This window comes from Rhea americana, unplaced genomic scaffold, assembly GCF_003343005.1.
Source record: "Rhea americana isolate MKP2758 unplaced genomic scaffold, rheAme1 scaffold_286, whole genome shotgun sequence".
NCBI classification, from domain to species: domain Eukaryota; kingdom Metazoa; phylum Chordata; class Aves; order Rheiformes; family Rheidae; genus Rhea; species Rhea americana.
In genome coordinates, this window is record NW_028186408.1 from 489,757 (window position 1) to 517,240 (window position 27,484).

At 44.3% G+C, this 27,484-nt stretch overlaps 1 protein-coding gene across 1 annotated transcript in view; it reads right to left on the minus strand.

Moving 5' to 3' along the window:
• PLXND1 (plexin D1) overlaps positions 1-27,484 on the minus strand; it is a 95,448-nt gene that overhangs the window by 26,014 nt on the left and 41,950 nt on the right. The window contains exons 12-27 of the mRNA XM_085308916.1: positions 26,248-26,337; positions 25,364-25,457; positions 22,736-22,899; positions 20,585-20,736; positions 19,224-19,323; positions 16,416-16,555; positions 14,725-14,892; positions 12,252-12,342; positions 11,596-11,871; positions 10,531-10,680; positions 6,221-6,335; positions 5,349-5,456; positions 4,511-4,623; positions 3,145-3,252; positions 2,014-2,144; positions 1,108-1,306 (exon numbers count right to left, since the gene is read on the minus strand). Coding sequence (XP_085165042.1) covers positions 1,108-1,306; positions 2,014-2,144; positions 3,145-3,252; positions 4,511-4,623; positions 5,349-5,456; positions 6,221-6,335; positions 10,531-10,680; positions 11,596-11,871; positions 12,252-12,342; positions 14,725-14,892; positions 16,416-16,555; positions 19,224-19,323; positions 20,585-20,736; positions 22,736-22,899; positions 25,364-25,457; positions 26,248-26,337 — 2,199 coding nt within the window. The remainder of the gene's footprint in view (positions 1-1,107; positions 1,307-2,013; positions 2,145-3,144; positions 3,253-4,510; positions 4,624-5,348; positions 5,457-6,220; positions 6,336-10,530; positions 10,681-11,595; positions 11,872-12,251; positions 12,343-14,724; positions 14,893-16,415; positions 16,556-19,223; positions 19,324-20,584; positions 20,737-22,735; positions 22,900-25,363; positions 25,458-26,247; positions 26,338-27,484) is intronic.

A 27,484-nucleotide genomic window follows, 5' to 3' on the forward strand; every position in this document is an offset into this window, starting at 1 on the left:
AAAAAAAAAAAAAAAAAATTCAGTGATTCACTTGCTTCTGCTTTTACAAATGGATAGCTGTGCCCTATTGGCACAGACATCCTTATTCTTCCCTGTAACTTTTCTTTCATTACACTAGCTAATTATGAGCTAAAATAAAAGATTAAGAATTATAAAACCAAAGGGCTTAGGACAAAAGTGATCATCAGCTGGGAACAGAAGACATTATGATATGTACGAGGACAAAAAGAGTATTGCTTCTGTGGCTGTTACAAATACTTTGCAAGAAGATTTTTTTAAAAGCCTTTTCTAGGCACTCCTCTATGGGTATAATAGGTCTCCARTTAACTGCTGTGGAATCAATTATGTTATTGCTCAATTCTTCTGGGAAATTCCAACCAGAATTGGCAAATGCTGGAGATAAAGGACTGAGCAGATGGACTGCTGATGTGCTCTGGGATGCCAAATATATKCTGTTTAGGTTAGAGTAGGAAGATAGTCAGGCTCCCAAGATGGAAGTCCCTGCCTCTCTTGCTAAGACTCATCTGACCAGCTTGAAACCATAAAGACACTTTCACTGTGGGACTCCCCCCACACAAATGAACAACGACAACAGAACAGCGTTCCTACCCTGTGTGCTATGATTCTGCCTTAATAGTCTGTACTCCTGCATTCAAAACAGAAAAAGCTGAACTATCTGATGACCATCAGTAAGGCCATGGAAGCTTGTCAGGGAAAACAACAAATAACTGGAACACTTTCTAAAACCTCAAACCATTTTAGCATTGTTTTTTAATTCCCTTATGGCTCTCTTCAGAAACATGGTAACAAATGGAAAGAACGTAGTTCCATTAATGCTCTGGCCTTAAAAAAATGCAAGCTATACCAGAAAGMCTGCAGTAAAGTCTGATTTCACCAAATCCCCCCAAAAAGAGGAGAAGCAACCAAATTTAAGGCTGCTTTTTCACACTTAACACTTCAATCTGTTGGAGTTTGTTGACCATTAGTTACAAGACAACTGGCAATACTCACAGATATTTTGGTCCTCAGCTGACCCACGAGTCCCTCATTACACTTGAATGCAGCCTAAAACTCACACCTAGAATAGCACTGATCTGTTTTTCTTACTCTGAGATAGCTGTACATGCAGATGGACATCCAGTTGGTGAGCATTTTCTCCACTACAGATTCAGTTCTCCTCAGCATCAGCTTGGGGTTTTTGGAAGCTGAAGCATCTATTAGATCCACCAAGAGGTCCTTCATGATGCTAGTGTAATACTCCAGTTTCCCATGCAATGCAATAGTAAGCAGGGAGGCCAGGTTACACCTGAAAAAGAAAGTGTATGACTCAAGGACTGATCCCAAGACTAAGCCACCAATTGGCATAAAAAAAAATTAACACAAAGGCAGTATTTCACACAATTTTCATGAGCCTTCTCAACGGAGTTAAATTTCAAATAGTCTTTCAGTCCACCTGCTGGACCTCAGGTCGGCTTGTACTGGTAAACAGAGTTTAGGGATATAAATACTGCAAGAGGGAATTACCTATTGTACCTTTCAGAACTCTTCCAGATAAGAAAACACTCACAGGCAATCCACTTCTAATAGGGAAGCAGGAGGCCAGTGTAATTCAGCCTTCAACAAAAATGGATGATCCCAGAGACGGACTGGATTGCTTAGTGGTTAAGAATAAGTCACAGTCTCTTCCAGCTACCAGGTCTTTGGCTCAAGTTTAGCCTAGGTGAACAACAGCTAACAGCCACAGGCCTGTGGAAGATGTGTTTGCAGGTCTTAGTTAATATGCTGGGTAGGATASGTAATATGCTCAATAGCTCCCTCGCCAGCAGCCTCAGCAAGCAGTGGGAACCACGTGGGCTCAGGGGCCATCTCCCCACAAAATCAAGTGGCAGCAGCAGTCTGAGCTGCGGTCAGGCCTGCACTGCTGGCACAGACACCTGCTGTGGTCCACATGCACCTCATGAAGAAGAGTTGGCTACCAGTGCTGGTTTGTATACGGTCTTCTGAAGCTCCTACCTGTCTCTAACAGCAAAGTCCTTCTGCTGTTCAAGAGCGTGGACAAACACAATGAGAAAGTGCTTGTTGTTGAGCAAGGTGGAGAACAGTGAGATTCCTTCTTCCATATTGGGTCTGCAGTTTTCAGGAATCTAAAGAAAAATTTGGAAAGTAGAGTGAGGAAAGCACTATTTGTTGCTTTCCTCCAGCCTTTATCCTACCTGACTGTAAGGACATTCCTACTGAACACAGATACAGTCCTGAAGATGCCCTTACTCTCTCCTATTTGAAATGAGTTAGCAGTGTACTTTTGTGGCAAAGATGCCAACTGCATACTGGGCTGTATTAGAAACAGCATAGCCAGCAGGTTAATGGAAGAGACTATACCTCTCCATTCATCACTTGTAATACTGCATCTGGAGTATTGTGTCCAGTTTTGGGCTCTCCAGTACATGACAGACATTGATAGACTGGTGCAAGCGCACTAGAGGGCTGCTAAAACAAAAGGGGGCTGGAGAACTTGACGTACCAGAAGAAGCTGAAAAAGATGATGGGCTTGTTCAGCCTTAAAAAGAGGTGGTGAAGGAGAGATCTTATGGCAGTCTCTCCAGAGAGCTGTGGGATTTCCATTCTTGGAGACACTTGAAATTCAACTGGATAAGGACCTGAGTCTAGTTGGAACTGCTTTAGGCAGGGGGTTGGACTAGATTAACTCCAGAGCTCCAGTCCAACCTAAATTACTTTTTGACTCTATGATTCCAACCTCTCTGCTCACATGAAACTTAGCTCTGGAACAACAAGAGTTTTTACTGAACTCCTGCTTAGGAGGAATCTGTCAAACTTATTTATGATAAGCTGCATATAGGAGTGAAATGACTTACAACATGGTACACCTACAAAGAAAAGCCCACAGTGAAACTGGGAAGGATCTCATGATAAAGATCCTTTGTGTGAGAGCAGAATTTCACAGATCTATCTTCTTCTGTCAGCAAAAGCTGATCTAGTGCTGGTAYGTGTTAAATGTTTTGAGTGATCAAGCATTCCCCATGCACCACAAGAAAATACATGACACTCAACATATGTCAATACATGTCACTATGAATATGGTTAGTAACTGTTAAAGAACATTTGTTTTGTTAATAGATTACTCACTTTCCATTCCCCCACCAGGAGTGGATGAGTTTCCTGGACCTGAGACCCCACCTGGGAGTTAAGCTGCTGGGAAGGCAGAACGTAGCACTCCTCATAGAGTGAGGAACACTGCAACAAGAGCGAGTCATCAGGAGAGAGCRGGTGAATGAGCCCAGAGCCCTTTTCGTTTGCCATACACCACAAGGGAGTAAGATGGAGAGAAATGTCATCAGGACCGAAGACCACCCATTATGRAGAAATGCATTGGAATGCTTTATGAAGCCTTTAGACACTTTGCAAGAGCCTCTTGAATGAACAAACACCACAGGAATGGGGGGAGGCAGATGTCTTAGCAGACACAAGGCTGTTAAGAGTAGAAGACTGTAAATAGACTAATTTGACAGTTAGAAGATCCTAGAAGAGAATGCATTATAGAAGAGTAAGTCAAAACAGAGGACTACTGGGTGTTTTAACATATGTAACTTTTAAAACAGATGGGAAAAATGTTTAAATCTCTAACATTCATATAGCAGCCTGAATCCTAAAAAGTCTAGCTTGCAGATATATAGAGACTGGATAACTTAAAAATCTGGGTAATAACTACTAATGAAACACTCTGCAGTCATAAATCATCATCTCACTCTTCACCACCGAAATGCAACTGCCTCAGGGGTGAAATATAGCTGCTGTTAACAGCACACGGCACCACAGCAGAGCAGCTGGTGACGGGAATTATGGAATTGTCACGTCTAGGGCAGTCCTGGAGGAGGACTCTGGGCAGACGCACTAGGACTCTGCACCCTAGAGGCCTCTTACTGGTGACACTGTGTGCCCAGTTTTGGATAGGGAGAAAAGAAAATGCAGAGATATCTAATGAGTGAAATTGGCAATGCAGCTGGAAAACCTAGGGCATATGCTGACTGGGAACAAAAAGCCACCTTTCCCTGAACACCTACAGGAGATACCATCTTACAGCCTCAGCTTCAGTCAGACTTGCTGGGGTAGGACCGGAACCACTAGGAAAGAACTGGATGTCCCTAGCATTTTCTTCTCATGTGAGACACAGCACTTTTAAAAGAGGATATCCAAATGCATCAGACTGGGGAGCTAGTACAAGTCTGACCCCACAAATGGAGTCTCATCTATTTTTCCCCTCTGCAAGGCTTCTATCACATTCTAACCAAGTCTAACCTTACTTCACACCCAAAGAGCTGTGGCTCCAGTTCTCATGACAAGTAAGGCTGAAATACCTGACAACCAGATATGTAACAGTGGAATGATTTTGTTACACTGTAATGACTCTTCAGCAGAGGAAAAGCAGAAACCTGATTTGGTTGGGAAGGAATTGGGAGTGATTAGGTGCCTGTGAAACATGTTACTGTCTTACTTTGGGGAAGAATGTCCGGGTGACAAAGTGCTTGTATTCCAGGAACGGGATCCCTTGGCTGCGGTTTAGCTCCTTGGTCAGGTCTGTCATGTCTGTCTGCAGCTCAGCAAAACCTTAAGCAAAGAGACCCACAGATGGTAAGAGCTCTGATAATCTACCAGCTTAGTCAGTTAGCAGGGAGGCTGGCACTGAAATATATTGAATGTCTCGTCTCTGCCTCCTCAAGCCTTTTCCCGTGAGTGAGCTGAAGCAGAGTTTTCTCAAGGAGCAGTAGATTACATTCAGGGTTTAACTGTCAGCACTATACATCATATCTTGTAGCTCTTAGGGAGAAAAAAAAATTCATTGCCGCTAGGATACCCATCCCGCAGAGTCTGGTTCTGGAGGAGGAGAATTTCAGTGTATGTTGCAGAGATTCACATACTGAGAATGCAAATGCACAGCAAATGTGGATGCTTGAAACGCTTCTCCAGTTGTTATAGCAGGAGTGTATTACAATTTTTGTTGCACTCATTAACAAAGCATGTTATAAATCAGTGTGGCTTTCGAGCAATCTTTAGTCACAGCCAAGGGTCATTAACTCCAGGACAGGGAAACCAGTGGCATTGGAGATAAGTGGCTTGCTCAAGTCAGGTAGCAAGATGGTGGCAGAGCCATACATCTGGCCACTAAGCCTTATTCACAGACCCTGCTSAAACACAAAGGCAATGACAAAAACTCAGGCTAAGTTTCTGTTCCTGTAAACACTCTTATAAACAGCAGAAGGTGAACTGCTTCAATCCTGTTATTCTGACATCTCCTTCATAATCGTGGTTCTGTTGGCAGCACCGTGACTTACCTTTGCGGATTTCCTCTCGGATCTGGGACTCCATTTCTTCCATCTGGAGCAAAGTTTTCTGCCAATAGCGTTCTGCTCTGCGGCTCTTTGTGCAAAACACAAAGAGAGCTGAAAAAGAGAGACAGAATAAGCCTTTTGGAGCAGATCATTAGAAGCAGCTGAAGCTGGGATCTGAGTGCTCATCTGGGTGGAACTGCTGACACAGGTACAGAAAGCTAAACTCAGTGTTGGTTTAACACCTGTAACAAAACTGGTATCTGACCAGGCAGCTGTTGACTATCTGTACCTAAGTCAAATCAGATGGAATTTAATGATCATACTGTAACTATTATCTTCAATTTAGATCTGGGCCATAAGATACTCAACTTAACTGTATATAATACATTCCAGCTGATTAAGGAGTATAGATTTCAAGAAGTTTACCACCTGTATTATGGTGCCCATGTCTGATAGCCTTCCCACACCTCCAGAAATATGTTTTTGATGACTAGTGGAGCATTTAAGAAATAGTATTTATGCATAATAACTTTTATTAAAAATAAACTAAACTTTTATTAGAAACATCTAATTTTCTGTGAACTGATGGTTTTCTTCCTGCACAGTGATTCTGGGCACATCATGAAAAGACACGCTAGGCAGGGGATACAGGTGTGCTAACCTCTAATGAAGTTAGCAAAGTCCTGTGGTGTCTGCTCCGGATCCATAACAAAGGATGCTTATTCTGTTCTCTATGCTCTTCATTAGGCATCAGCCACTTGCTACTACTGAAGATGGGGCCTTGAGCTAGATGGACCATTGGATCATCATCTCTCCACATGTAGTGAGAAAAAAATCTCAACATGACCTGGGAACTCAGCTTTCTATTCCCTTACCTACAACAGACAGGACCAGCAATATACTGCAGATGACAATGGAGACGATGATTGCAGTCTCTCCTCCCCCAAGGTGTAGCATGGCRATTGTGTGGTTGAACTTCCCAACCTGGATCTAGAGAAGGACAAGGAAGGAGGAAAACCAACAGCTGAGCAGCTAGTTATCAAACAGCTTGGTACTCAAGCAGAAAGAGACCAAAGGGGGAAGCCAGATATGGCGTCCGTAGCCCAAGACGTAGGCTGACCACACCAGCTCAGTGACTGTCAGAGCCCAGGACTCTCATGATCTCCCAAAGACACCACAGGAGATTTTCTAGTCTCCTCAAACTCCTTTCTAGTCTCAAAACTGCTCAATTTTCCCCACTGCAGCTCTTCCAGACAGAGGTATGCAAATCAGTTCCCTTCAGAATGAAAAAGCAGTCCCAAGCATGCTCAAGCACTAATCAAATGTGGTGGCAGAACCCACTGAGCTAGCGTCCAACCCTGTCTTAAACAACACACCGTAAAACACAGAACTGCCTGTACTACTTTTACTAGAAAACCACTTCTGCTAATCATCCAACTTGGACAGGCCTTTTTAATCCTGGATTCAGTCTCTTTTCTTCTCCAAAAGCAGAACTGCTACCATTCAGAGAAAGAAGGGTAAAGAAACTTGAAAGACTTTGAAATAAAAATAAAGTAAGAGAGTAAAAATAAATAATAATGTGCCCAGAGACGAGTAATTATCTTGTGGTTAAAGTACTGAACTGGGTGTCAGGAGGTGCTGGCCTTACTCCCAACTCATACTTCTTGTGACACCAAGCACAAACCATCTGAACTCAGAGTTTCAGTCTCCTGATCACCATAAAGGAAGAGGGAAACACACATCACAGGCAGGTTAAGTTTACTCGTCACTGTTTATAAAAGGCTCTCTACACCTCTGAGATGAAAGTGTTCAATAACATCATCTGATAAGGAAAACTCATGACCATACATAAGTCTTTCACTTCTGGAAATGTGAGTTTTACTTCTCTAAAGGAATGAGAAGCAAGAGAAACTTGAGCAGAAAACTGAAAAGAGGTTGGGAAGAGATGGAATAATCTTAAGAATCCATCTGCATCATGTAGTGTCTCCAGGACAGATACAAACTGTGCATTAAATTACAGATAATTCTAAGCAGCTGGGCTAATGTAGCAGTGAGGAGCATTTGTTCAGGCTTCCAAAGAGAAAAGATTGGCTGGAAATAACAGGTTTCTTTCCTGTACTGGCTGTGATTGCCTGATATCATGTATGGAGGCCACCACCATTCCACATCACGTAAACCAGTAAGAGAAATGACACAAGTGGTGCCTTCCCATCAGACCCATGGCACAAAATACCATGTAGTGCACAGCTCCATGYCCCTGGGGAAATATAAATTCCTACATTCCAGAGAAACTGGTGAGGGTATTCACATTAATAATGCCTAACTTAAGCATCTAAATAACTCTGGATGGTATTCTTTCTGTACTATTCTCTCCGTCAGTAACAGGGAGGACTGCCTTTCCAGAGGACAATTCAAAGGGCTTTAATTAGGGGCTTCAGTGCCTCTAACCAACAATGTTGGACTACACAGTTAGGCCTGTACTCCTGTAATCCATAATTTGGCCTTTTACCTGCCTGTTAAATGGTCTCTGGCACTGGCAATGTCTCTGGTGGTATCTGCAAGCAGTACTCAATGGCAGAAGCTTTGGCTACATCTGCATTGTGGTGTGGGTTGAAGAATCAGCTAATCTCTCCTACGGCTGGCACGGAAAGGTCACTTCAGCTGGTCCTACAAACCAGGATGGAGACCGAGGCCAGAATGCCCAAAGACGTGCACAACTTCCACACCCAGCTGAAAGTAGATTTGCTTTCATGTGGATATCTGAGGATGCACAGTCTGTATAAACCAGCCTACCTAACCTCAAGATTTTTGTGCATTTTCACTAAACAGCTATCATGAGGCAAGTCCTGGCTGCATTTTGAATCTTTTTTTTTCTCTTATTCAATTCTTCCCATTTTCCAGAGGAGAAATCCCATGATCACCATTTAATACAGTGTTTAAATGATTTGGTCATGAACAAAGACCTTGGGAAGGTCTTCTCTCCTTCACTTCGACAGGTCTGTTCAGCACAAGTTTTACTAGCAGAATTGATTAGGCTTTGGGTTAAATAGCAGCATTTCCTGACTCCACCACATGGTGGGGATGCAGAGATTTGACCGGGCTGGAGGACAGACATCCACTTCAGAGCTCCCCTAGATGAAGGCCATGTCTCCGCTAGCACCTCAGTTCAGATCCCAGGCATAGTCCTGATCTGCCTGCTTACTGCACTCCTGGTTTACATGACAGAGCAGCCTTGCAGTCTTCCAGGATGCAAACTGGATTCTGCTGGGATTAAACTAAACCAAAATTAAGCTGCAACTTAATTAATGTACTCCCACAAGAGCCACTAGAAAGTAATCCCAGAACACACACACACAGAAGTAAGATCTTCAGCACCACTTGTTTCACCCTATAGACTGGTTCCTACTGCACTGCACTACCTGCTGATGTAGACACAGCTTGACAGAACAGGCATACTCAGAATCACTGTCAGAATTAAGATCTACAGTGGGACACATTTTAAACGGGTATTTTCCGTTGTTCTCATCACTGGAGACCTAAGATCTACCATTTAATCAACAGACTCTGCAGTCACAACAAACATTTCAGCTATCCAAAAAGAAGTCACAGCAGCAACAGAATAGGTGTGATTTCTGCAGACCCCTGATAACTGCTAGTAATGAAAATTAGTTAGTGCCCATTTGCCTAAGTCTGTCCCAATGTTATGAAAGCTATTAGGACTATATTCCAAAAGACAATTGCTGCCTATAAAATGGCCAGCAGGCAATAACTCAAACCACATATGAAGGTTAATAAGTGTATACACATATGAATGCAAGTTGATTATTTAGTTATACTCCCAATAGCTATATGTTACTTAGTGCTGTATATCAACCTCTTGTTTTCTAGGGAACTACCAGGGCATTACCCTGAATGTTTTATGTCAAACCCAGACTAGCAAACTCAAATTCCCTTTTTTCTCCTCAAAGGGATTTCCCTGTTTTTCAGTTCTCACTAAAACCAAAATTACCCTATTTAAAATTTCCATTAAAATGACTTAGGAAATTCTGCTACTTCCACATTTCCTTCTTTGCAGTTTGCAACAGAATTTCATGCATAATAGACTACARCCAATAAACCGGACAACTCCATTGGTGGTACATCTTTGTGATTTCTTTCTGGGCAGTGTAAGTTCAGAGATTTTTCAAATCCCTCTGCATCCTTTCTCCTCCCTGCTCTAGCCACAGACTCCTGCTGGTTTAATATTAAACACATCTACTGGAAGAAAATTCAGCTGGGGCAGAGGCTACAAGTTCTCAGACCATGGAGATGGAGGCATTTTCTCTCAGAGAGAAGAGCCATGACCACATCTCTAAGTAGCAACTGGCTGCATATAAAAGAAATCGAGGGCAAGAGGAACAGTACGTCAAGCTTTGGGGGAGGGGGGGTCAGAGGCAGAAACAGAATACTATGAATTTTGCAAACGCATAAAGATGAAAGTAGTTCTGAGGCCAAGCACAACAGCCCTGAAGAGTAAATTCTTCACAGTGGCAAAACGATAGCCACTGGGAAGCAACAATATGAACTTGCCAGTCCTACGTCATCCTTTTAATCTCCTCACATTGCAAGGACCCTCCTCTAGTGATTTATTAAGGCTTATTAAGGTTTAGATCTTCATGTCTACTTGTAGCTCTTTGGCTGACAGTAAGAGGGCTGAGTGGCTGAAAACTGGTGGAAATCCCCAAACTCATCTCACAAGGGCCAGAAATAAGATTACTGCAACTGATGAAAAATCACATGCCTGGGATTTCACACTGCTTTACTAGAACTGACAAAATCTTCCCCTCACAACATACAGCAAAGTCAACCAGTTCTCAAGTTAACTCGGCAGGAACGACTCGGCATTCGCCTGACTGCGCGTCACGATTCGGAGCACGGCAGCCCCTCTCCACAACTTCGCACAGCCTTGGTGGTGACTATACCTACATCTCACTGAGGCAGCAACCTTGGGGACAGCTGTAAGCACAGCATATTCTGTCCACCCCTCTGTCTCTAAGTCTCTAAGGCTGTTTGTGAGTGTRTCCCCAGCAGCTCATGACTTTATGGCCCTGCTTGTGCATACAACTGACTCCTTTGCCTACAAGATTTGCAGCAAGAATCCCTTTTTGCCCTACAACCTTAGAGCTTGAAGGCTTCCAGGACTTACCGTCACAGGTAACTGTCTTTCCGAGGTGCTCAGTGACTCGTTGACCGAGCAGTGAATGACTTTGTCAGAAACAATCTGGATCTCACATGAGATAAGGCCAATTTTCACTTGGTACTCATTGCTTTCCAGGCCTAGGTTGTCAGGCTCTTTCTAATGACAAAAGGAAAATCAGGATGTCAGTCTTTAAAGTAGCTATCTGATTAGCACTGGGTTTTCCTGCTTTACTTTCCATATCCCCTGCTGTTTTTCAGACCTGGAAACACCCTCCCTCTCCAAGAACATTTTCCAGCCTTCCACAGGAAACTCAGAATTGGGTCATTCTCCATTTTCCTGTTTCCCATTCCTCACTCACAGGGGACATTGAAGAAACAAGGCCCTCATGGAACCTATAAAGATCTTTTTTTTAATCTACCTTGGCTGCACACCACCGATAAGGATCTGAGAGCCCACCTGGGAGTGAGGAAGGATGTGCAACAGAGGAGATAGATAGGGGTTGGGATTGCAGAGCCTGAGAAAGGGGGAGTGTGTTTCTGAAGCACATTACAACCAGCAAGGATATCCTGCAATGAACAATTACCTTTGAATTAGCCTTGTGTATTGTCTGAACTGCTGTACCTTGACTTCCTTGTTAATTGAACTGAATTTGGTAGCCGAAAGAAAAGAATGAATGACTCTTCTGTGCTGGAATAAATATCTATTGTCAAGATCTCCTGGCTCACCTGCTTGATTTCAGGCCAGTGCATTATCATTCTTTATCATGTGTCCTGTATTTTATTTAGCTCCTTGCCATTACATCCYTCAAATAGAGCCCTCTGTCATCATGCCTCAAAGGGCATCATTAGGTCAAGCTGTATCCCTTGATGGAAGTGATAAGGTGCAGCAGAGCTGAGGAACAAACTCTCAAACTCAACTTGCTAGAGTTCTGGTCTTCTTGTCCTCACTGTCTCCTTTCCTTCTGCATTTGTGAGGCAGCCCCTATATTAGTATTTAGGGCTGAGCAGCTTCCCAGGAGGGACCACGTAACACCCCAGAAGCTTAGCACAGCTGTAAATGTAAATCTCTTACATGTATAACCAGAGTTAAGGGCTCGCCAGGATGATGCTTGATCCATTTCTCCTTCTTGGCTGTGAAAAACTGGGGGTCAGCATAGTACTCGAGGCTGAATTTGCTGATGTGCAGAACCTCCTCTGGGTACATCTCCTCATCAAGAGCTGGACGGTCATCTGCATAGAGGCGACCATTGAGATAGAAATCTACAGGTGCTGGCTTGCTCCCCATAGTGATGTTGGAGGCAGCTGGAGAAGGGCAGGTAATCACAGTGTCTGCGTGAACCTTACAATTCTGAAAGCAGGAGAGAGCATGCACATCAAAAACATGAATCCAACTCTCATCTGTGCATCAACAAACAGCCTGAGCAACCCCAAGGCTTTGATCAGCCTTGGATAGGGTGGCTTTGCCTCATCTGTGATTGATAGGCATCTGGTGTGCTGATCACCCAGCCAGACACTATTAAGCATCAGGCACACTGATAACACTAAAAACATCATTACTGCATGGGAATAGATTAGGCCTGTCACTCTGCTGGGCTCAGGATCAAAACATTTTCATTCCTGCTCCCAGCCCAAACTGCAGCGCTCAGCTTTTACCCTCCAAATGTCCTCAGGTATCAGGCATGCAGTCCCGCTCTTAAGTTATGAAGCGATATCAAGAGGCTCACTCACCGTTTGCTCCCTGCCGATGCCAYGTACCACCATTGAGGCATTCTGTACCAATTCAAAGCCTCGTCCCTCCAGGGTGATGATCCTCCCCCCACTTTAAATAGAAGGGAAGAAAAAGAAGGTGATTGGTGTGGAGGTGTAACACCTCTTAACAGAACAGTGAAGTGCAACGACTAAGTCTGGCCTACTTTTTCCCAGGACTGTTTCCCAGCTGTTCAAGCAGCAAACATAACCCAACACCCAAAGACTTCCTCTTACTTGCCACAAGTATCTATAATGCTACTGAGGTGCTAGGGAAGGAAGGAGGAGTAGCAGCTGCTGCTGCTGTAGAAAGGGGAGATCACCTCCTCACAGCAGAAAAACGTACGCCTTGCTCCCACTCCCCAGAGCAGCTGYGTGCCTCTGTGCTGGGGCAGGATAGTGAGCGAAGCAGGCTGCCATCCACCAGCCTAAGATGTTACTTTCCAACCACCCAAAGCAAGGGCAAGGAGATATTCCCATCCTCTGCCCCACACGGAATGATCAAGAGCTTTGAGTCTTGGAGAGAGAAAAGACTCTGAAAGGTTGACATGGATCCTGCACCTCCCAGACACTTCTGATTTAGACTGAGATGAGAAAGTTGTTTTGTATCTATTGCCTAGGGAATTTAAAGTATGGGCCTCTCAATGTGCAGTCAATTAGGGACAGTAATGAAAGGGTCTGATGCACATGACACTGCTAGGGAGAGCAAGGGGTGGAAAAAAACAGCTTGCCTGCTCTGGACAGCCAAAGCTATACCCAGAATTTACATTCCCCTTCCCCTTTTCATATTCTACCTGTTTCAGGAGTCTCTCTCACAGAACAGTCAAGATTTATAAATTCTGTTTTTGAATACCATATTATACTCAATGACTTTGGGTCCAAGGTTTTAAGAGTCAGGTTCTCCAAATATTTAGAGTGCTATAGCTCTAATTATGTTGTCATGACCCAAGTTTCTAAGAAAGAACTTGTTACATCTGCAGAACAGTTTAGAGCTTCTGATTTAAACTATATTCTTGCTTACACTGATCATTTTAGCAATATCATAAGACAAATCAGCTCCAGCTGATTTTTTAAATGAACTGTTGACTCTTCACAGCCAACACTGCAGTAACATACTGGAGCAGAGAGAATACACAAGCAGCTCTATGAAAACAAACCAGTGTACACAACTCAACCAAGCAGTTTGAAGAAAGACTGTTGTCATTCCCAGTGGTCTGGTATTCTGGAAACTGATGTAAATATTAAGAAAGCAGATGAAGGTGACTGAGAAGTACCCTGCTGGCTTCCCTTGTGGATACGGGTAGTGACATTCTGCCACGGTCTTTTGGTATTTAGATATCACTCCTGCCATTCAGCATAGTTTGCCAGCCTGCGAGGAGCTGAGATTGACTGAATGACTGTTCTGCTTTGTTATTAACTTTCTCACAGCCTGTATCTTTGGCTTTGCATTTGGGAATGCTGAGACACAGCTTTGCTTCAATGGGATCAGGCTGTCGGAGTCTGCTGTATGCTCACTCCGAGTGGGCTGCTTTCACAGCAATCCTGGAGGCAAAGGCACCGGATTCTCAGATTTCTTCGTCAGTCTTGAGTCTTCCAGACTCCACAGCTGAGGAAAGTGGGTTTTCACCAAGCTATCCAAAGGAACAGGAGCCTGAGAGCTCCATGGAGAGAAATGAAATTAAAAGTAACACGCTTTAAAAATGAAATGTGGTAGCCTCAGGGCCTGTTGAAATCCAAAATTACAAATCTCAGCTTATCCTCCAGCATTTTTATTGCCAAGAAAAATGCTCAGGGTCCCATACAGCCCCCCTATCTGAACCTCCCTAAAGTACCCACCTGGCGTAGACAGACAGTAYTATTTCCACGGCTGACTTTTTTCTATGTCCTAACTGCACCGAAACGAGCTACAGCCAGTCCTGGTGTGTAAGACTTCTACTCCAGTGCTGGGGTGCTCTATAGCACTCTGACAGCACTCTGTAATACCTCTTTGATAAGCTGCATGTGAGAGAATACATCATACAGCAGGGCTGAAAAAGTCCCTTCCTTCCTTCAGAACCCCCTCCTCCCTGTCTGAAATCTGCCCCTCTTTTGTGGACAGATACAGACATGAGCCAGCTCTGAACTGGAAGTCATGAAGCTGTAATAACATGGCACTGGACCCAGATAACATACCCTGCCTCCTAGCTGTGCTTTAATAACTTGAGCTCAGGGTTGCCGACACAGCTTTTACTCAGGAGCTAGTTTGCACCTGGACGGCTTGAAGCACAGGCAGAGTACACTCATGTTGCCTGCAATGGACCACACAGGGGTCCTCCAATTAGCTCTTCGCTTGGACAACAGAGCAGCATTCCCATTTGCATTTAGCAAAATCAAGAAGCCGATTTCAACAAAGGCCAGAAAAAGAAGGTCAAAATCCTGACAGACTTTGCTTTCTCCACTGGAGGAAAGATCTCACCTGATCTGACTCTTTTTAGGGTTGATGTCTGTTATAACCGGATTCTTCTCATACTTGAATGTGATATTGTAGTTGGCACAGGACTTGTTCTCAAACTGGATGCAGACTCGCACAGCTGTGGTGAGTTCCACAGATGGCATGGTGCATGTGATAGTGGTATCGTTGCGACTGGAAAAGGAAAGACATAGTAAGCTAGAGAAAGCTACAGCCAAAGCGCACTGGAGCAATGCAACACAGAGCTGAGAGCTCTCTCAGAAGTGAGGCAAACAGCAAAGACACAGGCAGCTGCCTCACGCCTGTAAGAATGAATTTTGAGTCACATGACAACTACTTAATAATTACATAACCTAGTAATGAGCAAGTCTGACCGTATGTTGTCCAGACTGCCAGACTGATTTCCTCTATAGCCAGCGGAAGAGGGTAGGCTCCTACTTCTTCCCACTGACAATACAGGAACAAAGACAAAGAGATGTCTCCTTTGACTAGGGAGCTGCCATGGGCATTACTCTGGGTAGTACCTTCCGCATGCAGGGAGCACCTTCAGTACAGACATTGATCTACGTGTTTGGCTGCCTTCACTGGGAGACCTCCACACTCCTGCTTGCAGTAATGTGATGTAACGGAGCATCAACAGCGTTTTACAAACGAGGGAAGGAAGGAAGGGAAAATTAGCCAACAACCTCCAAAGTGACTGTTGATTTGAGATGATTCTTTTATGGCTTATGGATGGACCATCACAGACCTTCAGGGTGGCTTCACCCTCCAGCATGTTATCCTCTTCCAAAAAAGCAGGCATCCTTTGCCCAAAGGTGATGTAGTTTATCTTCAAGGAGGTCACTACAGCATGGCTGAATGTAATCATTTTAAATTTACAATACAGGACCACAGAATAAAAAATAGAAGTCCATAGGTGATTTGGTGAGGTAACTGGAGCATGGTGGAGAGATCTCAAAGCTCATGGAACCCATGTATGACCCAAACCCAGAACCTCATCTATCCTTGTTGGAGGACATGGCCATAACTAACCACTGAAGGGCAATGTCAATCCCCCCAGGTACAGTGCCTTCCTGAAGATGCTTTCAGGAACAGTTCTGCGTGGAAGGATCACTTCAGAGGCCTCTGTACTAGGCTGATTTACATTGCCCAAAGCAGGTAAGCCCACTGAGGGTCTGTAGTAGGCCTGGGAACAAAAAACAGAACAAAAAAAACCCACACACCACACACCCCTATGTCTGCTTTGTTGCCAGGGTTTTGAATCTGGTCCCAGACCAGAAGCATGACCCAGACCACCCAAGAAACCTGGAAATATGTTACAAACTATGTGTGAGATTCACCTTGTTTGCTGCTGAAATGCAGCTGCCACATTGTGGTAATACTAATGCATTCATGTTACCAGACAAACACCATAGCCTTGTGTCAGGCACCTGCATCACAGCTCCATGTCACCCCCTCTCGGAAATCTTGGATTGCTGGGGAGGTAGGAAATGGAAAGGGTGGCAGCCAAATGGGCCTGCTTGGATGCTACACCAAGTGCAAGGCTAGCAGCAGTATGTAGCAGACCCCTCCACCCAAAATCCAGCTCTTCTTGATCTACTGTGGGACAATATGATCTTTCTCAACTTAGGTTCTTTCTCCCTTATTCAACAACAACCACCTCCTAGTACCAGCCCCTAGAATGACCCCAATCTCACCTGAGGTCAGTGCACTGTTTGGAGTTATTGACAAGGACATGGAGCTCAGAGCCAACATCCAGCCTGCTTCCTTTGATGGTTACTCTTGTTCCTCCAGCTTTCGGGCCATTCGGTGGAGCTATGGAGTGCACSGTGGGAAGCTAAAAAACAAAAGGGAAATTCATAATAGTTTTCTAGCCTGGTAAATTCACAACTGAATATTTCAGACTGTGCATGGAAATTGCTGTAGTAAATTTAAATATTCAGTATTTCCAGGCTCTGAAACAGCAGCATAACAAAAGTACTGACTTGTTTTGTGAACAACAAGAGAGGTTCAAGGTATGAGGAGTGAAATCATATAAGCCTTTGAGTTTCAGTAGTCCCTAAATCCTGTCTTAGAAGCGACACAYGGGTCTGAACTGGAGCCCAGGAACCCAGGCCCTTGAGCTTTTCAATTGCAGAGCCAGAGCTGGAAGGCAACAGTTCAAGATCCATCAAGAAGGAAAGCTTCTCAATCATTCCAGCTTGCACCATCTCTGCTCTTCCACATTTGTTTCCTTCTGAATGTGAAGCTACGGCAAAGCTGTACTGAATGATGGCTTTGAGATCTGTGAAAATATCCACTTGGGTCTACATAATGAAATATCAAATTTATCCTTCCTTAAGGAAGATTCAAATCCCAATCTCCTGAGATAACAGAGACTAAAGGGAAAGTTACTGCGCCTCTCACCATTTTCCACTGAAATTAACATCTATGTTATCTACATTTGCAGCCCCTGGAAATCTTCCTGGGATTCACACGCTTGAGRCTTTGATAACTAATGCAGACCTGAACCCTTTATGTCTGCTACACAGTGCCCCAAGAGATTCTGCTGGGCATCTTTCCTGCTCTGGTTTGAACAGGACACAGAGGGCATAGCAAATAATTATTTCAGGACCCTTCCACAGAGCATTTGGTAATTCCCTATCAAACAACACAAAACCCTGGGGGAAGACCACCTGCAGAGCTGCAGAGTGTGGTAGAAGCTTGCTCGCTGCTCCACTCCCTGTCTCTTACTGCAGCTGCAGAGAAGAAAAAAATTACACAGAAGCTGACTGAAATAAATACGGTTAAGCTGCTCCATATCTCCTGGTGCTAATATCCCTTCCTGTCAATCCTAGCCATACAAACATGCTTATTAATAACTATCCTTGCTCTTGCTGTACACTGAGACTGATTCTATTCCTCTACAGCCATTTCCCTTGTTGTATCTGAWCACTACCCATTTCTATAGGATTCATTTTGTTAATTTAAATTTCTCAGAGTCCAAGAAATAGTCAGAGTGGTAGGCAGCTGTCTCCCGCCCTTGACCCCTAAGCCACATATTCAAATGTGCTGCAACAACAGCAACAAAAAGGATTATTCATGCCCCACAAAGCCCTCCAGCCCTTCTCATCTGCAACAGCCAAGAGCTACTACTTTCTGTGCACTGCAGCATTGACTGTTTCCATTGCAGCTTTTGCAAATTCAGCTTATCTACAGCCTGCTATAATGTCCTGCAGAAGTCTCTGGACCACATTTCTTTCTCCTCCTCAGCAGAGTAACAGCTGAATTTTGTCTCTTATAGATATGTCTAATGGGGACTTTGAAGTACTTAACACACAAACAATGTGTGTTTTGAACAGGCTATTCTGGAACTTTTAGACATTATCAGGTAAACTGTTATTGATGCTCATGTTCAGGTCTCACTGAGATCGGCTTTGTATGATATAATTTATTCCATCTTTATGTCACTGTACATAGGATGATAATCAAGAAAAACAAACTGCATTGCTTAGTTTGCAAATGTAGACATTAATGGTGTGAAGCATAACAGCAGCTAAACACTACGCAACTTCATCCCTCAACACACATAAGACACTCGCACAGAGAGCAGGGAATTACCTATTTTTTTTCCAAATTTTGTTGGGAAAAAGACTGACAAGGCTGAGATAAACAGATACAACATGACAGCTTTCTGCCGTGCCACCAGGGCAGAAAACGGCTCCTCTCTCCCTGCTCCTCAGAGAAGGCAGCCTTTGCCATGGGCCCGCCCAGGAGGTGCAAGCACAGAGCTGTCAGAAACACTGGTTTCAATTCAATGACCATCTTTGGCTTTTCTTGCTTTGTTTAGTGCTGGTSCAGGTGTTTCCGGAGAGGGCTTTTCCTCCTACTCTGAAAGCAGACTTAGAAGCCCAGCCCTTTCCCATTCTTGGGGCCCTTCTCCTCTTTGTCAACACCACAATTAACTCTCCAGAAGCTGATATGATGGCATGTCTCCTTTTTTTGGAGGCAGTGCACATATCCTGACGAGTCATGCACTAGAAATGTCAAACCTCAGATCTGTTACCCATCATACCCACATTTGTGCCTACACTGTAGGTTCTCTGAGATGTTTCAGATGAGAACCTGAATGCCTGGAAATGAAGGGAAGGTGTCCCAAAGCAAATGCCCTCCCATGCACTAGTGYTGAACCAATACTGGCAATGCCCTTGCAGAGGGCATACAGAGACATAACCAAGATAACTCAGAATTCATTGCAAGACTTGATATTAGAAGTCATATTTCTTGATGCAAATTAAGTTGTGGCACCTTGGCTGCAGTCCTTCCTCCAGTGCTCAARGTTGGATTTACTACACATCTTTCAGGTAATTAAAGGTGAAAAAACATTTCAACTGCTTTGTTGGGGCTCTCATCATGGATCTTCTTTTCCAAGCCAACTGAGGGTAGAGGGGCCATAGGCTTTTTCAAGGGGTACAAGGAAAATAAATGTGAGGATCACCAGAAACGTCTACGAGACAGCTACTTACCACATAGGAGTATCGCTCCCTGGACTTGCCTTCCCGGCTCACATTAACTGTTACCACATCAGAAAAAACCTCCGGAGCTTCTCCAGTTTGGCATACGATCCTGCAGAAAAGACAGACAMAGTTCACATGCACAGGCCAGACCCAAAGAGAGACAGCAGAGCTAGGAAGAAATCTTAGCTTTTTCTTCTAATCCTCTAGCTGTGCTCTGTCTGTTGCATACAGACTGGGAAGTACCGACCTGTATTTTTGACAGCAGGTTATCCACATGTGCTTTGAGGAGGGCAAGCAGCACAGTGAAAAGAGATAGATCCATGCATCAACTGCATAAATTCACGCCCATGTTACTGCTACTGGGGGGCTGTTTAAGGAAAATATTTGCTGAGGATGCAACCCAAAGACAGAATTAGAAAGAAACATCTTAGTCTCTGAAAAGCTCTCAGAAACACACAGCCTGCTCCAGTGATCTCTAATACACATGGATATTCATTCAGCACCTGCTCCTGCACTCAGCTGCACAGCAGAATATGGGCTAAGCTTCTTAACATCAATGTTGAGCTATTTTCACTGCTCTGTTCTAGGATGGGGACAAAAATGTAATTTATGGTAAGTCAGGCCCTGCCTGCAGTGCTGCAGCACTGCCCATGAGCAGAATATACCAGACAGCCCAGTGTGCTGATATTAAGGGCCATGGCCAGAGCCTGCCACTGCTATCCCTGTGGGAAAGCACCTGGCGGGAGAGCGTGGAGGGCTTCCTTTGGCTTTGGCAGATGATTTTGGTCCTATGGAGCCCTGCAACAATCATTTTAGCTTTTCTCTCAAACTCTTTTGGCAGCAATAAGGGAGGTCTTGAAAAATAATGAGGTGACTTRAATGCCAATGAAAGGCTTGAGAGCTTTGCAGAGAAGTGCTCTGCTCACACCTCTGAACAGGTTCCATGCAGCAGCAGCTGTGCTAGCTCTTCTCACCCAGTCCCACTACCAGTCTCAGCCCATCTCTGGCAACTGGGGGTTTTGTTCAGGCTCACAAGCCTGTCCTGGACTTTGGGGGGTAGAAACAAGGTACTAGTGGCTAATGCATGGATAAGTAAGTGCTGTGCTGGAGATATTACTGGATTTGAAGGGGAAAGGACTTTTTTGGGATGTGAGGGAGACAGCTCAACAAACTCATCCTGCCAGGGCAGAAAAGCACCCACAAGGAATCATAGCTRGCCAGATGCGGGTGATCAGCCCAACAGCTCTCATCCTAAGCCATCCATTTCCCCTCACCCTTGCGGTGAGGGAGCCAGCCAGCTGAAAAAGGGAAAAACAACCCATTCTGAGGCATGTCCCCTGCTTCCCAATAGCACTGTCCAAGATACTCACGTCTCAGAGACCACATATCTGTCTCTGAGTGGCACACACTTCACACTCCCTATCTTCACAGCATTAATGACATCGCTGAACCTGCGGCCCAGGTTCCTTCCTCGTATTGTGAGCAGAGTTCCTCCATCCAGGGGCCCACTCAGGGGCTCAATCTGCCAGGAGACCAAAGGAAAAGGGTTGTGTGTTAAAAGAGAACCATGAGAAAAACTTGCTTTGATTCCTAAATGAATTTCTGTTCCTGTGTCAGTGTGTGTGTTCTRCTTGTCCTTCAGTGAAGGAGAAATTGCTTCTCAGACTCCAGCTCAGCCCCACAGAGCCTCTGCCACCATGTTCTCTGTGCCAGAGCTTTGCAAACAAAAAGCAGTTACACTTCTATGCCAATTCTGATATTACTTCAGCTCCCAGGTAAAAGGCAAGCACATCTGGGATAAAACATCACTCCTTTCCCACAACAGGTTTGAATGGAGATAGGGAAGGAACAACCTGGAGACATGGAAAACTAGAGGAGGAGCATTAGAGTACTGTGAAGAGACAGTCCTGACATATTTTAAGGTATATCCTGAACACAGCAGGATCTTTGAGGACAAGAACAGAAAAATGTTCTGTGAATAGGACTATGGCCAACATACTAGCACTCTGGTATCCCAGAATACAGGACTAGTCCAATGATTTGGGAAGAGATGGCTGTTCCCTGCTGATCTCTTACTGCCAGTTGGTTTCTCATCTGGCAACTATTAATCCCCTGGGATAGTAATGAGACAGGGAAATGCCTGCTAGATGTAATGCTGTTCTGCTGTACAAATGGCTTTCTCCATCAGTTTGATTTCATTTTTCAGAGTTAGTTAAATCCTTCCAATTTAGAAATACTCTTTTTTCTTTAACACACAATGACAAACAAAGCTAGCGCAAAGCACCTGCTAACGCTCACCTGCTCAGAGCGCATTTGGAGAGGCTGCAGCGCAAGCCTTAYCGCAGCTGCGGCCAGCACACCGCAACATCAGCCAGGGCTGAAGGTCAAGAGTGGAAGTTCCTTCTTCCGCCAACTTGGTTAAGGCTTGTAATGTTCTATTACTAAGGCTGGTGCCCTCCCCCTTAGCCTGCTCCATGCCTCTTCCTCTCAAGGATGGCTCCATGAGTGCTAACGCAGAGCTTACTTGTTTGCATGATTCTGGAGGATTTTGATTTACCACCTACTATTTGCTAAGAAAGCAGCATCACAGTCCTGAGACATTCTGTAACCAGAACTCTTGTAGGTTTACTTCCATTATTTTCTGGCAAGGTACTGATAATATTTCACATGTATTGGAGAAGGACAGCCTCATCTGGGAACATTCCTTTCCCAGTACTGCTGGGCTAGTGATAATGACAAGATGAAATCGGCAGGCAATAGGAATCGTACAATCCATCTATGCAATGTTACAGCACTCACRTTAGGAGAAGATATCACTACATACCTCCCTAAGAACAGAAACACCATATCCTTGCCAATTTAGATGGCCACATTAGCTGTTTTTCCTCTCCAGTTTCTTCTCTTTTCCCATGGAGCTCATTTGTTCAATGTGCTCTCTTTGCTACACATTGGGTTRCAAATTTGGTTGCTCATATCATAACTTTAGGTAGAACCCTACACCTAAACGTCCCCCCAAACATTCAAAAAATGATGATCTAAATAAAATTAATCTCAAAATACATAATGCCAAAAGGCCCCTCTATCACTATAGATCTCAGCAAAACTTTAGAGAATGCATGTCTGGAGATAGGGTTCACATTCATCTTTCAGCTATAGCCAGTTAATTGCTATTTCTAGATATGAATTGTTCAGCTAATTCTACAACTCTTTCTCCCTTTTACCCACCCCAGGAATGCTGGTGCATTTTGATTGTGCTGATGTTGTTTTTCCCACTAGTATGATTAAGATTGAATCTTGCAAATACCAAGATGTCTTTGGCATGTTGTTTTCTATTTTTACATGATCCAGAACCACTACAAAATACCAATGAATAACTCTGAACTGATCTTGATCTTGTCTTGTGTCAGGGAGACAGCATGATTTCCCAGTTGTCCCCAGGTCTGTGACCACACAGTCAGTTTAAGCCCTCTGCACTGCTCATCACCCCCCCACACACTTTCCACAGTGTGTACACATCTTACCTTCTTAACTTCAGGAGCTGGGCACACATCTGAAGCCTGGGAGGATTCAGTGTTTAGCCTGCAGCTGGAGCTGATCTCACTCCAGATGCAACGGTGTCCCAGGTCCTCTCTCCCCAGACACTGAGAACAGTCAGCACTTCCAGTTGCACAGTTATAGACCTCCACTAAACCATAAAAGACAAAAAAAAAAAAAAAAAGTGAGGTCTGGACCTGAGACTTTCACAGCTCTGCTTAGCTTTACACAGTCAAACACTGACCCCTTCCATAGCTATACTAAACCAAACAACAACTGAAATCCAGTGGATGAGTGGAAGGACTCGCGCATACAGCAAGACAAGGTAGCACTGGCTCTCATCCTGAAGATTTCCCAGAAGGACTGGGAAGGACTAGTGCCTGTTCTCAGTACAATATAATTAAGCGCTATCTTTTCTTTTTTTTCCCCTTCCCTTTTGAAAAACAAGCAACAATCCAAACTCAAAATCTTTTGTCAATTTATGCTATATTTCCAATTCTCAGCATCCACATGGGAAGCTGCTTGGCAAAGCTGGCTCCATCCTGTTAGCAATGCAATCACATTGCTTCCATATTCTACGACCAAAATCTGATTGCAACAGTGCTTTGTACAATGTTTACATTCCCTTTCCTTCCCCCTAGTGACCATGGGCTCTCTTCATTGACTGCTCCCTTCAGATCTGCTCAGCTCAGCTTCTAAATGATTTTCCTGCAGTGCTCTCACCTCCTTATTAGCTGGTGCCCTAGGTTACATTTCCTTTCATCCCAAAGCCTCCTACCACTGGAGCATGTGTATCCGCTGAGATCAACAGCTAGAAATATTCAGGAAACATTTCTTTCACACCCTTTCCCCCAGAGGATATTTTGCAGGMAAACATAAAATAAAGAAACAGTCATATTCTGCACTTCTGTTCAGGGRAGGGTCTCAAACAACCAATGAATCTCTTGGTCTTCAACAGTGTCTGTACTCATGCTAGTGAAACTTCAGTGGCACTCAAGGAAATCTCTCATTCTATGTGAAAAAAGTGAGCTTATTTCACCTCTTTTTGAGTCTACTCTATGAGTTACACTGGTTGGCTCTCTACCCAGGGACAATGAGCTGAGATTCCCTTCGGTGAACTACAGAAATGCAGTTTACAATAAAAGTTGACAAATACTGATAAAACAATCAATRGAAAATAACAGTAATTCCATTTAAGACAGTATAAAAGATACACACATTTATATAATTGGCCCAGCAGATTTCTGTCTCTATTTGCAATTGTTCTGTAAGCCTCTCTGTAATTTTACTTGTACCAATCTGATCAAGGCAAAGAGGAGCCAGAGATGTATAATGGTCCCACAGGATCTCAAAATATGCTGGCAAATTCAAACGGATGCAAACATAGGCTGCATTAACTGGCTCCTTCTGCTTGCAGGAAAGATCTGGATTCCATGGTCTTTGCACTGTCTTTTCTGCTTCCAGCAGAACTCACTTGGAGAAATACAAATCTTTTGTTGCATACTAAAATAATCCTAGCTCAAAGCCCTACCTCTTTTCTAGTGGTTACCTCTAGCAACTCAAAAAATACTCCTGATACTCTTTACCTTATGCAAGGAAGTTCTGGCTCATGCTTCCTCATGCTGATATTTCAGAGSTTATTTCACCAGTGTGGAATGCTGTGCAAGATACGTCTCCTTTACACACTGGAATTTCCTACGGGGAAACCTTTGTATCCTGGGTCAGTGACTGATAGTACTAATGTCTCTCCACCTATTACAGCTTTCCTCCTAAGAAAAGCTCACTTTAACAATCTAGTCCTCATTTGCATCTAATATAAATCAGCACCTTCTATTAAAACCACTGACACTACCGAGAGGGCAACCAACCCCAAAGATGCAACAACAGCATACAGTTGTTAGTTAAATCAGAGTTCCTGGCCAGTGCAGGGAGCAGAGGTGGCTGGAAAGCACAGCCTGACTGGCTACGCTTGTCCTCAGCTAAATGCTTTGTTTTGGATGCGCTTTTAATCTGACTGTTTCCCCTTCATTGCTCAGTTTGCTGATGTAGCAGGGGCTTTTTTAGGAACCCRTATGTTCTTCCCAGAGATAGAGAGTGGGCCAGGGGTGAACTGTGTTTACACATTTTATTCCTTCTCAGCACAGGAGGGAAAAAGAAACCCTCAGTTTTTACCTAGTGCTGAACCTTGAGGCCATGCTCCCGTAAAAGCCTGTGCTAGAGCCCTTCCCCCATGCCATTCCTTATCTCCTTTGAGAAGAATTCCTCTGCTGACCCTGGGAGACACTTCGCATTTCTGTTGTGATTGAGTATTTCAGAACATTCTGTTCTATATACTATTGGCAGACATAAAAAATCTCAACTGTTGTGTGTGCTCAAGGATGAGATTTGAATTTGCCCGGGTGTAAAATGGCTGTCTGCGAGTGTGTGAGCCTGTCTGGTTTCTGTGCACACATTCACACGTCTGCAAGTCTGCGTGACTCTATGTTTTGTGCATGCATGAGAGAAAGAACCTCTGAGCTGTGGCGTGGTCTCTCTCCTGAATACATAAAACTAAACTTCTGCTCTCATTTGGTTAGCTTGAAAGATTCCAGAATAAAAATATTTTCAACTCAAACCTGTCATCATCTCTGGACTGTCAATAAATCTGTCTGGTTTATCCTTCAGCTGAAGGCTTACTGGGAAGAGATGGCTTTTTTCTGATGTGTGGAGCTGCATAAAAACACAAATGAAAAAACATTAATGAAATCAGCCAAAATACTAGGTTACATATGCACACAAAGCTGATGAACCCTCATCATGGCGCTCCTCCCACCACTCTTCCTCAGCACAGGAAGCTCTGATCTTCAGCAGAGAGAAGGGGAGAGCGCGTTATCTTCTGTCCTCCTTAACTGTTTTGCTAAGATCTCAGCAAAAGCAGAACAAGACAGAGCCCTCTTTTGTTGGCATTTTAATAGAAATTAAAAATAACAGACTGGACAGGCTGTGAATTTTTAGTGCTTGGTCACAGTACGCAATTTCTCAGGCCACGTAACAGGGAAGTGTTACCCTCCAACTGCAATTTTAAATATTTCCATCAGCAGAAGCCCAAGTATCTGCTTGCATTTCCAAGGTGTAATTTGTTCAATACCACACACTCATCTTTGGTGAGAGTCTGTCCATTTTCACAGGCCAAAACCTTTCTCAGGAAGAAAAGCTACAGAATCCATAACACTAAAAGGTGACAATTCTTTTGTTTGTTTTACTGAACCGTTCCCATTTAAAAAGCTAAGCAAACAGCTCTTTCCCCAAAGCACAGCAGAGCAGAGGCTGAAGGCACTAGAACAATTCACAGACAAGAGGAAGGGGAACAGCGACCTGCGAGAGCCAGAGCTGCTCTGCCCCCTCCCCGCCAGCGCGGCCCTGTGGCAGGGCGGGAGGAGGGAGGCAGCGCTGCAGCTTTGCAGTGCTGGGGCCGGCACTGGGGCAGAGCCGCCCCGGCGGGCGCCCTCGCAGCACTCACCAGCACGTGGCTGCACCGAACAGCGGAGGAGTTCACCCACCGGGCTTCGAACGTCCGCTCAGTTCCAAAATGGCACTCGAGGGCTGTCTCCTGGGGAAGAAACAGGGCAGAATGGGCACAAACAACTGCTTTTTGCATTTGTGCATTCAGTCAGTAGATAAAACTGGTGCTGCATCTTACCTGATTTTCCTCTAAATACCTCAACTATGGTTCAAGTATAAATATAAGACCAGAACCCAATACTGTAAATGAGCGTGGGGATCTTTCCCATATTAATCCTGCTCTGTTACACACTGAGTATTTAACTACTTCAGGATGAACATCACAGATGAACCCAAACCTCCCTCTTGCCCTTGCCCAGTGCGCKGCTAGAAAGCTGAATGACATTTGACACATCTGACAGTTCCTTCGGAGTCGCGGATCCATGGCCCGTTCGAGCCAGGAGACACGCGTCGCCCGGGGGTTACACTCTGGTAATCCCTTGTCAACACAGTAATCGGGGGGGTGGGGGGGGGAGGGATTTCCTTTAAACAGGTGGAGTTTAGAGCCCAGGCTGCAGCTTACACTGGGAGCCAAACTGGTCCCAAGCAGTGTTGCCAAAACTGGATTGTAAACCAGTCAGTGATTTGGGCTCAAAGCCACCTTTCTTTGCCTAACAGCTGTACTGAGCAAATCTCTGCTTCAGATGAGGTTCTAGCTGGGAACATGTTCAAACACAGATTTGCTGTGCTGTTTCACTAATAACACAAGGGATGATATCCTGCCCTGCTTACTGTTGTGCTCCCATTCTGCAGGAAAAAATCTCATCTCCAAGCAAGTTGATGCTTCACTACTACTGCACTCTAACTACACTTGAAAACCTGACAGATCTGATTAAAAAAAAAATGCCATTGGATTGCTGGCGTGGAGCTGCTGACTCACAGAACACATATGTGGCACTAAGACAGAAACTGGAATCTTTTGCTATGAATCATTTGCACCCATGTAACTTCCACTTTTAAAACAAATCCATGCCCTCTCCCTGCTTTTGTCAGCACATTAACAGTTTCCAGGATGCTAACAAAGGTACTTTGGGTCTCCTGATCCTTCAGAGCAACTGCAGAGAATAAAGAAGAACTAAYCCTGCCTGACGGCTCCAGGACAGCTTTGCAGATGGTGGGAAGGAGGAAGTCAGATTGTAAGATAGTCTCTCCAGCCACCCTCTGGGAATGGAGGTGCCTCAGTCACTTTCCTGTTG